General features: G+C 38.2%; 1 protein-coding gene across 1 annotated transcript; it reads right to left on the bottom strand.

The window, feature by feature from the left end:
* Positions 1 to 1,252: 1,252 nt before the first annotated feature.
* SLC10A2 (solute carrier family 10 member 2) lies at positions 1,253 to 12,443 on the bottom strand. The gene is made up of 6 exons (XM_013174643.3): positions 11,984 to 12,443; positions 8,767 to 8,885; positions 7,536 to 7,624; positions 5,339 to 5,514; positions 4,596 to 4,753; positions 1,253 to 3,497 (listed from the first exon to the last, which is right to left on the bottom strand). Exons 1-6 carry the CDS (start codon positions 12,403 to 12,405, stop codon positions 3,364 to 3,366), a joined length of 1,098 nt encoding a protein of 365 aa, XP_013030097.3. The 5' UTR covers positions 12,406 to 12,443; the 3' UTR covers positions 1,253 to 3,363.
* Between the last annotated feature and the right edge of the window lie 388 nt (positions 12,444 to 12,831).

Here is a 12,831-nt window from a genome sequence, read left to right as displayed (position 1 = left end):
CATTGTTGCAGCCCTTATACCACAGATCTTGGGATGAGACAAACAACTCATTTAGCTGTTGTTTTGACTTTTAGGGTATGCCTATCCTTAGATATACTTCATTTTGCCTGTACTGGCTTGAGATACAGAATTGCAGCAGAATTAAGACGTGAATGACTACCTAAAAGTAGACTCATTGCATTAACCTAGAACCTGTCAAAGCATCAATGTAATTTTTTAGCCTGAACTGGTAAATACACAATTACCAGTATCTGTAAATGTTAATTGGATCAAGTATCTGTTAGCCTGTATGTCATTGCTTTGTGCTTCTAAACTGCACATCCTGCAATGTCCCATCCACAGGCTGGTTAAACAGCCAGAAGACTGCTCAAGAAGCAGTGTCGCCTAAATCTTAGAATCACAGAATAATTAAGGTTGGAAAAGACCTCCAAGTTCATCTGGTCCAACCATCCCCCTACTACCGATGTCACCCACTAAACCATGTCCCTAAGCACCACATCCAACCTTTCCTTGAACACCCCAAGGGACGGTGACTCTACCACCTCCCTGGGCAACCCATCCCAATGCCTGACTGCTCTTTCTGAGAAGAAATGTCTCCTCATTTCCAACCTGAACCTCCCCTGGCGCAACTTGAGGCAATTCCCTCTAGTCCTATCACTAGTTACCCGCGAGAAAATACTGCCTTTCATTGAAAGGTTTTTCATTATGGAGGATGTGAGAAAAGATGACATGAGTGGGTTAATCCAGCCGATTTCTGCAAACTGGGGTTTTTGTTTTGATGTTACCAAGAAAACTGTAACTGCGAGCCTCCTTCAGCTGATAAGTTCACACCTCAGCATTAATATGGCTAACAGCCAAAGGCACATAACATCTTTCTGGAGACCTCTGGGGAGAGGACACAGCTCCCCGCAAAGTGCTTTTGAGATAGCCCAGCCCAGCTGCATCCACAATGGATATTTATGCTGCCCAGACTCCTGCAGCTGGATATTTAGCAACTGTCATGTCAACGTAACCCTGACTCTGGCAACATTTGCAAGTTATGGGTCTTTAAAGCAAAAGTTTGGTGTGCTCTACAGTTGTATGTTGGTCAAAAACTTTGAGCTGGCTTTGCTTCATATAAAGCTTGGGACATCCAACCGTAGCTAGGTTTAATTGTAATGGCTGCAGAAACTGCAACCTCCAGACTTCATTTGGGGCCCTAATTGCATATATACATTAAAAAGTGTATATCAAATATGGCATCAGATGTCACACATTCATTTAATCTTCATCGTTACTAAACATACTCATTTTACACATAATCTTATGTATTTTTGTTACATCCCAAAGCCATAAACTTTGTCTGCCTGTTAGGATTCAGTCTCAATTCTTTCCACCACAAATTACTCCAGTGGGCAAAATTATAAATAGTTTCTGACTTTATTCAGTTCAGTGTTTATACAGTTGCTTTAAATACATACACATACATAGTATAAGACAAACTAGTATTCTTCAATACAACTTCAAAATCTGCTTAAAATATTGGGGTTTAGCATGGGGAAAGAAGAGCAGCTTGGTGTGTAAGACAGACACTATCCTAAATAACCTCTGCTGCTCATTTATAGATGGAAGCAGGACAAAGACATTAGACTTTTTAACCACAGACGTCACAAACAGCAGCTTATCCTTTCCTCAGTGAATATTGTGTTTTACATCTATAATTCCATAAAGTCTCCATAGTAGACTTCACTCCACCTTTCTGTTTATTCTTTATTCTCTGAAACATAACATGCCTAGTTATGTGCTAGTTCCTGCTAGGTGTTGAACTCCTCCTTGGAGGTATGACCATTCTGAACTCCCCCCCGAATGCAAAGCAGCTTCAAGCCTCTCAGAACTCAGGAATATTTCAAGGCCCTTTCCACCACATATGGTATATAAAAATAATTTATCCTTTGTTTAATATTGGGCACATTTCTGCAGCAGTGGAAAGCTACACGTCTGGAACTTAAATTCCACAATTTCAGTTGTGTTTGTAGAAAACTTGCCACTTTAACTCACAACACCTCAGAAGGTCCTCTTGAATATGACAAAGAGTTGTATAGTTTCCATGTGTTGATAGTTGGCTCACTCTGGAAGTTTTTGGTCAGCCAAGTTCTCACTTATTTCATCTGAAGTTCTCTCGATGTTTTCTTTGCATAAGAGCTACAGGACTAACGTTACTGAATGTATCCACAAAAAATTACAGCTGCAAAAATTTACTGTGCTAATTCTTTTAAAATTATGTTAACTTTCTCCACACACTTAGGACAGTTTTCCATACATGCCCTTGAGTTTTCAGAGACAAATAACGTATATTTCCATCCAATTATTTCTGTCTGTGTTTTATATAATTAAAATAATACAGTCATTAACTACATCAGTGTCTTAATGTCATGGACACATGGTAAGCTCAAACTTACTGAGTTCATAAAATCACAGAAATATACGACTGTCTGCAAGCACTGTTATCTTGTCGCTACAGTGGTGAATGTACTCCTGGATGAATCGGGGACAATTTTATTCCACTTTCAAATGTCTCCCTTTCTGTGTAGAAGCCGTTCATTTCTTACATTTCCCCAAACTCAGCCTTTGTACGCAGCTGTCACTGAAACTGCCCTAGGCTTGTGCCCTAAGCTTTTTCTCTCTGTTCATGTTTCCAGCACCTAATAGACCCAGACTGAAGATGCAAAGCTGTTGCTTTATATTAATTCATGCAAAAAAATGGAGTTGTAAGGTACCTTGCACTTGTTAAACTTATAGCTTTAGAATAAATTAATGCTTCAAGCAACTAGTACAGTGCAATGACTTTAGTATGCCCAGACTGACCTAAATGAAACTTTATTTCATTACTAGCTTGTTTCAATTTCATGGTTGATTCATGTTCAGTGAAAGTCCAAGAGCCTCATCGGATCTTCCACATCAACTCCTGTTGCTGCTCAGGCACTTTTGCAAGATTTCTCTTTGTTTGGTACAGGGGCTGAGACTAGTAGACAGTTTTGCAGGATCATGGACCTGAGTCAGTAAAGCAAATATCTGCCCTCTTTTTTTTTTTTTTTTTTTTTAACAATAGACCACCTCTATTCTGCCTTTCTTTACATAAACCATAAAAAAAACATTAAATATTTTAGGGAATTAGCTTTAGATTATACAATTGTGGCAGAAACCATGTTCAAAATCAAAGCAGAAATCTTTCATATGTTAATCATTTTAAAGTCTCACTGTACAATATCAATAGAACTCCTTCTTTTGCTAAATATTTCCCTAAAGCAACAGCATCTGAAAAGAAGTTTAAGTAAACCATATATCTTATATCTTTTCAGTTGATGGGAACAGAGGGATGATAGTCTATTTTGTCTCATTTGATACAAAACCTCCATTTGTTTTAGCATGTGATGAAATTGATTTTGAATCATCTTTTTCTTCTGTTTTCTCAACATCTGTCTTCGGTTTGACACGGTATCTTCTGTAAACACGGTAGCCTGCGAATTGGTGTATATTTAATATTAAATAAAGGTATAACAATGACCTGAAAAATACTGTAGTAGCATGTAGACGTACAAAATTTTCCCACCTCATATCGCTAAAATTTTCAAACGCTTCAAGATAGAGTTTCTTTAAAGACAGATTTAATTATTGTATGTCAACAACAGTCATCACTAAAAAAAGTATGCTTAGGAAATAACAAGGAAAATATTTAAAATTCTGCTTTTGATGCTTGACTACTTTCTGTTCCTACTGCATGTAATAACTTTCAAAGTACTTTCTGTCTCTCTTGGGAAGCCTTTGGGCAGTTGGCTGGGTCTGTGGGACTGATTCTTACTTTTACATGAATCCTGTCTGGCAGAAGCTAAGACAAAGTGGGGCAAAGAAGTTTGTCCTCATGCCATTGCCAGCTGCAGAGGTAAGAACTGGGGGTATACCTCTCAGGTTGTGTCCCTGGGGCAGAGTGCTTTTGATGCCTAGTAAGACAGCTGGTTTGAGCGTGGAAGCTAAATATTCACAACTGGTTTTAAGTGGGAGCAACAGGAGCAAAGTTCTGACCCTCAGTATGTTGTAGCAGTGCAACATGTATGAAGTGCATGTGGGAGAAAAAAGGGGCCTTTACCTCTCATGGAAGATTTTTTTTCTTCCTATTAGCTGTGAAGCTAATGCCTATGCTCTTAATCCCTGATAGGAGGGTGAGTTTGTACATGCATTTGGGGATGGTCCTGGTGTGCAGCTGTAAGCCCAGACACACTGGAGTGGTAGAGGACTCTAATGGAAGACACATTTGCCCTTCCACATCAAGCGGTAAGAACAATCCTGTGCTCAAGGTGTTGTTATTCTGGTTGTACGTAATGGAGATCCCTCCCTTGTGCTGAAAAACAAGGGGTCTTCCAGATCTTAAACTGATCCTTATGTTTTCCCATACATGGCTCAGCACAGTGGTGATGTTCAGTAGCCATTTGGGTCATTATAAAGTTTATTGTTTACCATTTCATTATTTTCCTCTCTCAGCCGTCCATTCTTGTTTTATCCATATCCATTAAAAACGAGACAGGTGACAATAATAATAATAGAAAATAGCTATACTTTACCTGCTAAAAATATTAGTGCAAACAACAGCTGGAAAATGCTGTAGATGAGTGGGAATGTAAACATCAATTCAAGTTGTTCAGGAGTGAAGGAGAGCTGTACTATCGTTGAACATAACTGAGTGTTTTGCATGCCTGTTTCCAGAGACACTGTACGACATCTAAAGGGAATAATACAAAGACAGTCATGAAATAACAGCCTGTGTGTCTCTATGTTTTATTAAGAATCTGGAAAAGAAGGAACCACACAGTAACAGGTAAGTGAGAAATTGGTATCCTTCAGCTCACAAATTATACATCTTTTACAACCAGAACGCATATAATTTATGGCAGTTCAGAAATTACAGAGGACTCTTCTCCCCCTTCAAGCCATGTATGTCATATTCAGTAATACTTATTATCACCCTCTTTTGCAACGATGTTCTAAATTGTGGGTTGTTGATTCTTCATGCAAAGTTTCACCACAGCCTCAACCCTTATGTTAGTTAGGTCTCTTCTGTCCACTTCCTTTGAAGTGCAGGACATGGGCATATATGGGAATGACATATTGGAGGAAATAGTAGTCAGAATCCATAGATAAAAATGTGCATGCATATTAATAGTTTTATTTACAAAAAGGTTGGTGAATAAGTGACCCTGTAGCAGAGCTACCATTTAGGAAGTATTCTTAGAATTGATTATTCATTAAAAAGGAACTGCCTTCACAGAAATAAGACTGTAGGACTATTTCACAGAGAAATCTATACCTGTTCCAAGACAGACCAGCATAGCGGGCCAGAAAGAATCCCAGAGAATAGCCAGCTGCTGGAAATATGGTACCAATGATCCATAATTTAGGTGTGATAACCCAGGAGCCTTTGTAGAGTATTCCCCCAACGACAGCAATGAGCACGATAAGGATCGCTCCCACTATGGAACCAATCTGTGAGGAGAAAGAAGGACTGTGTGAATAAAAGACGTCTTATCAAACATAAAACTGACATACTTTTATATTTACTGACATAATTCATGGTAGGCACATTATATCGCTGCTATTTTCCCCAAAATGGAGTTGTACAATGCACTTGAATGTGTGACTACAGATATAGATCAAAGCACAGCTATTATAGGTATCTATAGCATATATCTGTAAAACTAATCTTGAAGCTTTGGCTATAGCTGTGCATAAAACTCAACATTAAAAACAATCTCACATGTGTGACGTGAATAAGGCTAGATCTTTCTCAGAGTTATTGGGAAACCATCAGCTTAATAACTAGTATAATGCACTTTTCCTCTCCACTTCCTGAGCAGTCACACTTTGGGGCATAGTGTGGTGTTTGCTAACTAGATGCCAGATTGTTAGTGCTGGGAAATTATTTGCCAAGCAGAGGAGTAAATCTTTAATATGGCTGAAAATATTGTGTTTGAAAACTGGCTGTGAGATCATGTATTTCTACATAGACATAGTTAATGAGTTGAACTTATTTGCTGTGGCTGAACGTACCAAGATCCTCACTGCTGCTTGCTAAAGAAAGGAATAACTCACTCTCTTCTCAATATCTAAGTGAAATGTCTTCCTTTATGGCATATGTTGCAAGAGATCTCACCAGCAGATTTCTGTGGTTAAGCTTAGGAGAAATCCTTTTCTCAGATAAAATGTGTATTCCCAATGAACTGACTTCATCAGTCTCTGGCTGAAGTCTTTTTAAGGGTACTGAGTTAACAAGTACTTTTGTTTGACTGAGCTATTAACCACATACACCTAGGAAAAAGAAACATGGTCTGGCCATGACAACCTCTTCTGTTTCACTTGGCACACTGTCTTTGTGCTCTTATCTCCATTTCTCACCATCTGTACCTTCAACTGACAGCTATGGCTCAATCTTCACTTGATGTTTCAGTGTCCTATATCAAGCAAACTGGCAATGGACTCTACTGTGGGTTGCTCACACACTCATTATGAACGAGGATGAAATGGTGCTTTGCTGAAAGAACACCTTCTCATGTGCGTTCAAGTCCCTGCTTTTCCCTTAACTGACTATAAAGGATAGTTTTGAAACCAGCACTCAATAGTATCCATGTTCATAAGTAAGCTGTGAATGCATTTGAAAATACAGCACTCTAAGATAATATTTCAAATAAATTAATTGGACTTAAAAGGACCTTATTTGTGTTCTATATTTTCTGATCTGGTAGCTCAGGTAGAATAAGCAGTTGCCAGGCTAGTTTTGCTTAAGAAAACTTATAAAATATATTTATTAACTAAGGGTGGTCAGCGGAGGCCAAGGGCACTCAGCACATCTAAGAATCACTTTGAACTTAGCAGGGCAATGGTCAGGATGATTAATTTTCTATTAACAGTAAAGGTAGATAAGTTATTGTAAGTACTATTTAGGTGGGAATTGTTTTTGCCAAAACTCACAGTTTTGATGCTTCTGAAACTATCTTGCAAATAAAGTTGAATTTTTATAAATAGTTTTGTTAGATTTCTTAACTGTTGGCACATTTTCAACATATATATATGCATATTTAAATTGACTTCTCACTCAAAATTGCCAAAAATGATACACTGGTTTAAAAGTAGAAATATTTTTGTATGATCCAGAATGTTTTCATTTTTTATTATTTTGCAGGAAAAAGAATCCTTTTGACGTGAAAGATTTTCCTTCCAATTTTCAGTTTACATTATAAACTGAACTCAATTACTAACATAGTTCTAGCCAAAGACAAAAGCAGGCTCTTTAGATAATGATAGCTTCTAATAATGTATGCAACTCATGCACATTTGTGCAGGGGGAAAGCAATATATTTCCGCAGCGTCTCATTTGTTTTCTGCTGAAAACTTCAAGGCTCTTATAAAGTCAGACACTAATACTATGAATAGCAATGTACTGCTTCAGTGGTGCCACTGATTCCATAATTTGTCTATAATTACCAATGCTTCAGCCTTATATATCCTACCTTAAGTATGATTTTTGCTTTCTTAGGCCATCTGTGGTTAACATACACTCCTAACGAAACAGGAATTACAAGAGCTACCAGTGAAATTCCTGTAAAAAAAAGAAAAGAAAAAAGATAAGCCCACATATCATGCAGAAGTTCATGAGGGGAGAACAGGCACCACATGGAGGGGCTGAGAATATGGAGCATGCCTTGGGGGGGATGTTTCTGGTATGCGTACCCCAGCGCATGAACGCTCTCCCCACACCTGCCTGTTTGCTTTTCTATAGAGTCTGTTATCTTTGGCAACCTGTTGAAGTAATTGTCATTCTGCTGAGCTACATGCTCATTCACCTGAATCAAAAAGGCAGACAGAAATTTGAGTGTGCTAATCACCACTATCCTGTGATGAGTAGCTATATTAAATGTTCATTTTGTCTGCAGGTGTTTCACTACTGTACCATATCAACAACCAATTTAGAGCTTCTTTTGTTCTGGCCTTCCCCCTCTGGTATGTTTTTCTGAAAGCACAAGCAATATATGTGATTTTTTTTTCCAGGACAATGGGAAATGAAATTGAAGAATATGAAAGTGACTCTGCTGGCTTTGTAAGATTACCACAACATGGAACAGAACTTGATAAGCACCAGGGCCACAGTTCTGCGAAGCACTGGAGCATGTATTTCTAAATACTTTGACTATTTTCTCTTTGTAGCTAGATGAGATTTTTGACAGGAAGTCAAATGAAGCCACTCCTGGTGGTGTAGATTACAGCTTTTCAATAAGACTCAGCAGTTTTAATCACTTGCTTAATTATCCACATGTGCTTAAGTACTTTGCCAGATTATGGCCTCAGCATTTAGCACTTTGCAGGATTGTGCCTTAAAGCTGTTACAAATGCTTTCATCTAGGGAAAGAAGTTATTTCTGTATGAATTATTCTATATTCTTATCCCAGTACCATGGAGGTTTCCAAACCATTTAAAAAGAAAAGCATGCCCAACCTTGTGATAAATATCTGTACCATATTTATAATGACTTAAAGTCTTTGTTCCACAGAGCTGTGGATGACTTGAAATGACCTAGGTACATAATTCTCACTGAAGTCATTGGAAAGTTGGAAAAAAATATTTTTTAAAAATCTGGGGTAATTTCTTTTTGACTCTGCAGGATGGTGCAGATATAAAGGGGGTTGTTACTAGAAGGAGGATAAAGGAGAGTCAGAAGGGAAAGTGCTGGTTCACTTGGCTCACCAATGCTGTTGTAGGGGAGTACAATTGCATCAGAATCAGTCCACATCTTGGTATAAACAAAGAGACAGAGTGGCATCATCCCCATTGCAAGCAATGTGGAGCAAGTTGTCATGCTGATGCTGCAAAGAAATTGGTTAAAGTGACAGTTTGTCTCATGCTAGAATATACTTCTTTCATTATCTTATTATGACTTAACAGCTTATGAAATGATGGGCAAGAAATGCTGCTGGCTACGGTCAATTTATCCATATATCAAGTAAGAAAAAAGCTAAATGGAAAGAATGGCTACTGCTTAAAAAAAAAAAAAAAAAGGAAGTAAAAAATCCATAAATATCAACATGTTCTGCAGACACAGAACAATAAGTTTCAGTGCAAATGAGGCAGTCAGGCTGGCAGCCATTAGGAAGGTCTGTTCACAAGTCTGTCTGCATGGTGACTGTCCCACTGGCTTCTGAGAGAGTGTCAAGCTGGGTCAGATGCTGCTTTCAATTTTATCAGTAGTTCTGGAGTACTTTAGAATTTCACTCCAAAGCTAACAGCATAAAACAAACAAACAAAAAAGATTCTTCATCTAGTAAGAGCAATGTAATAAAATTCCTTTTTCTGGCTTGTTTTGCCCTCGGCCAAAGGATAGGTGCTGAGAATTCCTCTACGAAGCTGAGTATAAGCATTGTTGCTTCCTCAGCTTGTGCAAGACATTTCTGTTTTAAAACATAAAGCCTTGAATCCACTGGGCATGATATACCTCGTAGAAAAATGTGCATTCAACTAGAAGAATGAAGGAGGAAAAACCAAGACAGCTAAAAAGGGATGAAACTGTCAGATTCTGAGTAGCATAGATAAAAGGATGCCTACAAATCACAATCCTATGAGGTAAACATTTTGAGAAGGGTTTACTTGGGAGATTTTGGAAACTTGCTTATGAGCCTCACTTCTAACTGTTCTTTGGCGTAGCCTGCCCTCAGAAAAGGAGCTACAGATCCTGTCCCACAAACTGGGAACATCCAGAGAAATCTGGAAGAATTCATACAGAAACCACAGAAATATCCGTGTTAGTTTTGTTTCCTGTGACTCTGTTTCTCTGCTGTTGGATGTAACTTGGTAGAAGCCTCTGGCAAGGGAGTTATACACAAAGGAAAAAGATCTATGGGCTACAATTAAGATTAGATAAAGCCCCAAATGGATAAAAGAGCTCGTTTCCTGTGACTGTACATATTCCTACAGTTGCTATATCTACATCCTTCTCCAAAGACAGCCTATTCTCTAACCCCAACCCCTGTGTTTGCAGCAGCTCTCATGGGAGCTGTGGAGGAGAGAAAATGGTGATTCAGAAGTGGTTGTTCTTGTAAAATACCAAGAAACGTCAAAAACAGGTGTCCCTATGGGAAGTTTTAGAGGACATCATCTGGGTCTGAGCAACTAAGAAAGGTATAAAACCTCACACTCCACCTCCCTGTGATTCACTATATGAACAGTAGAAAATTAATTCCTGCTCTAACTTGTGGTGTAATTGCACTGGGAAGTTTTGAAGCAGGACGGTAGACAATGGTGATGGCTTGTTATGTATAAACAGAAAATATCAGTTAAAAGCAAAACTTTGTCTAATGTGATGGGCAGGCTTTCTATAATGCTGTGCTGGCTCCAGAAACCAGTCAAGCTACTTTTACTGTTCTATCAAGAACTGAAGATACTTGCATTGCTCTCTGCTGTACCTCCTGTTTCATCTGTCCTTGAATTACTGTCACAAAGGTCCTTATCAAAAGCCCTTGAAATCTTAAGGTAAAGGTCTTTACCTGAAGAATAATCTTTAGTAAGTATTTTCAATTTACCTTACCCTCTGCCATTGTCACGGGATATAAATTCTACTCATATTTATAGAATCATCAGTTTGGATTCTGACTATACAGACCTGAGAAAGCAGAGTTTAGTTCAGTGTATTCTTCCAAGGAAAGATTAGGACAGAATTTAAGAGTTGTGTTGGATGTCTTTCCATCTGAGGTTTCTCAGACTTTCATTTATAGAAATAAAGTGTCTAATATAGGTTTTTCCTCCACAGCGAGGAAGGTGGTGATTAGCAGAGCTGACTTCATACATAATTTGAAAGCAGGTATTACATTAACACCTGTATGTGACAGAAAAGTTCACTGTTTTCAAATGATGGAAAAAATGTCTTATTAAAGCCACAAATATTAACATACTTAGTCAATTTGCCCTAGCTCCACAACTTTCTTACTTCTATTATTTTTTCCATTTCTAGTTCAGACTGGCATATGATAAATTGAATGAATGCCCCAATTTATGTTACTCTGTGGGAAACAGAGAAATGATCTTGTTTATTTTAGAGCAGAGTAATCAGGATATGAAAAGAAAAAAGACGGCTTATTTTTAAAAACTATAAGAGTTAATGAACCCTCCATGGAATTTGCATCAAGAGTAAGTTTGACTTCTGCAGTGTATTTGATGTCCAAGACCACGCCAGGTGCCTTACATATCTGTTTCTGAGTTCAGAGCATCCAGTCACTGAGACCAACACACCTAGCCACAAAGGAGCTTTTTCATAGGACCCAGTGTGGAGGACTGTGCTAGTCAGTAGCTTGTAGCATATAAAATTTTCTCTGTTTGAAGACTTTGCAGAAGGTGCCAGGAGCAGATAGAATTACTGTAAGTGATTTTCATTTGTATTAGTTTCCAAGGAGAAAAACTATGCCCATCTATTCATTGTGCAGAACACAGAAGGAGGGAAAATATTTTTCTGCAGGTCATTTCTTTCAAGAAACATTGTTTGAAAAAAAACGATTGCATAGCTGCTCTTTTGTACACAGGACTCAAGTTCTAAAATTAATTGTTATTTTTTTCTACTGCCCAAGATCTTGGAGAAACAAAATCACAAATATATGCTAACTTGGACAGAGAGTTCATAATCTTAGTATTTTAGAGGTCTTCCTCAATGCTATTTTCTACAGGATCTGACAATTTACAATAAATACAATTTCTAATATACACAATTCTGTTATGCTGTCTTCCTATCAAGTGCTCAAGAACTCAGGATAACTCTAGTCTGCTTGTATTTACTACTATTATACTAACTAAGCATCTCTACACGAAGGAAGCTGCACCACACATGGACCAAGACAAGAAAAAAAACAGATAGTCCTTTTCAATACAAAACTTACAATATAAAAAGGTGTATGAATATTTAGATAACAGCTGCTCTTACCTTAGGTCCATGTCACCATCCACCCAGTAAGCGATGATATTGGAGGCTGTGCCTCCTGGACAGCATCCCATGATAAGCACCACAACAGCTTGAATAGGAAGCACGTTAAAGGCCAGTGACAGCAAGAAAGCTGTGAGAGGCATAATTCCAAACTGACAGAGGAAACCCACAAAAATACCCCAGGGCCTTTTTATGTGGTTCCAGAATTTTTTAACTTCCACATTGCAACCCATGGAGAACATCACCAAAGCCAGCATGATCGTCAGAACAGTACTTAAAATTACACTCAAAGTACGGTTAAAATCATCTTCTGGTAACACACAAGATGTACCACTGCAAATAGTAGCATTTGCTGGACAATCCATGACGTTTTTTGTCAAAGACTTAGCATTAAGTTGCTGGGAAAGCAAGAAAGTCTGCATTTTGAAATGCAGAATGGCTCAGTACATCCAAGGAAAACTTTTAAGCCTGTGTAAACGGTTGTTTGTTAGCAACTCCTTTTAAATGCTCCAGGAAGCAATAAAGTGCAATAAATACTTAGACACTATTCTTTAAGGGTTTGGCAAGGTGCTGATTCATATAGTTATAAAAGTTGCACTTGCTCAGTATGGTGTTTTTAATCATTTATTCTCATGATAATGAGAAATTCCACAGCAAAAGAATAGCTGTGTTAATATTTAAGGGTGGAAGGGAGGCTTGTGGAATAGCTGAGCACACAACATGAGAATCACAGAAGGAAGAGAAAGTTTAGACTTCATCCTTTGAATTTCTTGCATGCCTTTGGGATAGCTGCTCATGCGTGCACTATCACTGGCATTACAAGGGGCTGTGGGGCTGAAAGGAGCAAC

Source organism: Anser cygnoides, chromosome 1, assembly GCF_040182565.1.
Source record: "Anser cygnoides isolate HZ-2024a breed goose chromosome 1, Taihu_goose_T2T_genome, whole genome shotgun sequence".
NCBI lineage: Eukaryota > Metazoa > Chordata > Aves > Anseriformes > Anatidae > Anser > Anser cygnoides.
This window is presented reverse-complemented; position numbering and strand designations above follow the sequence as displayed.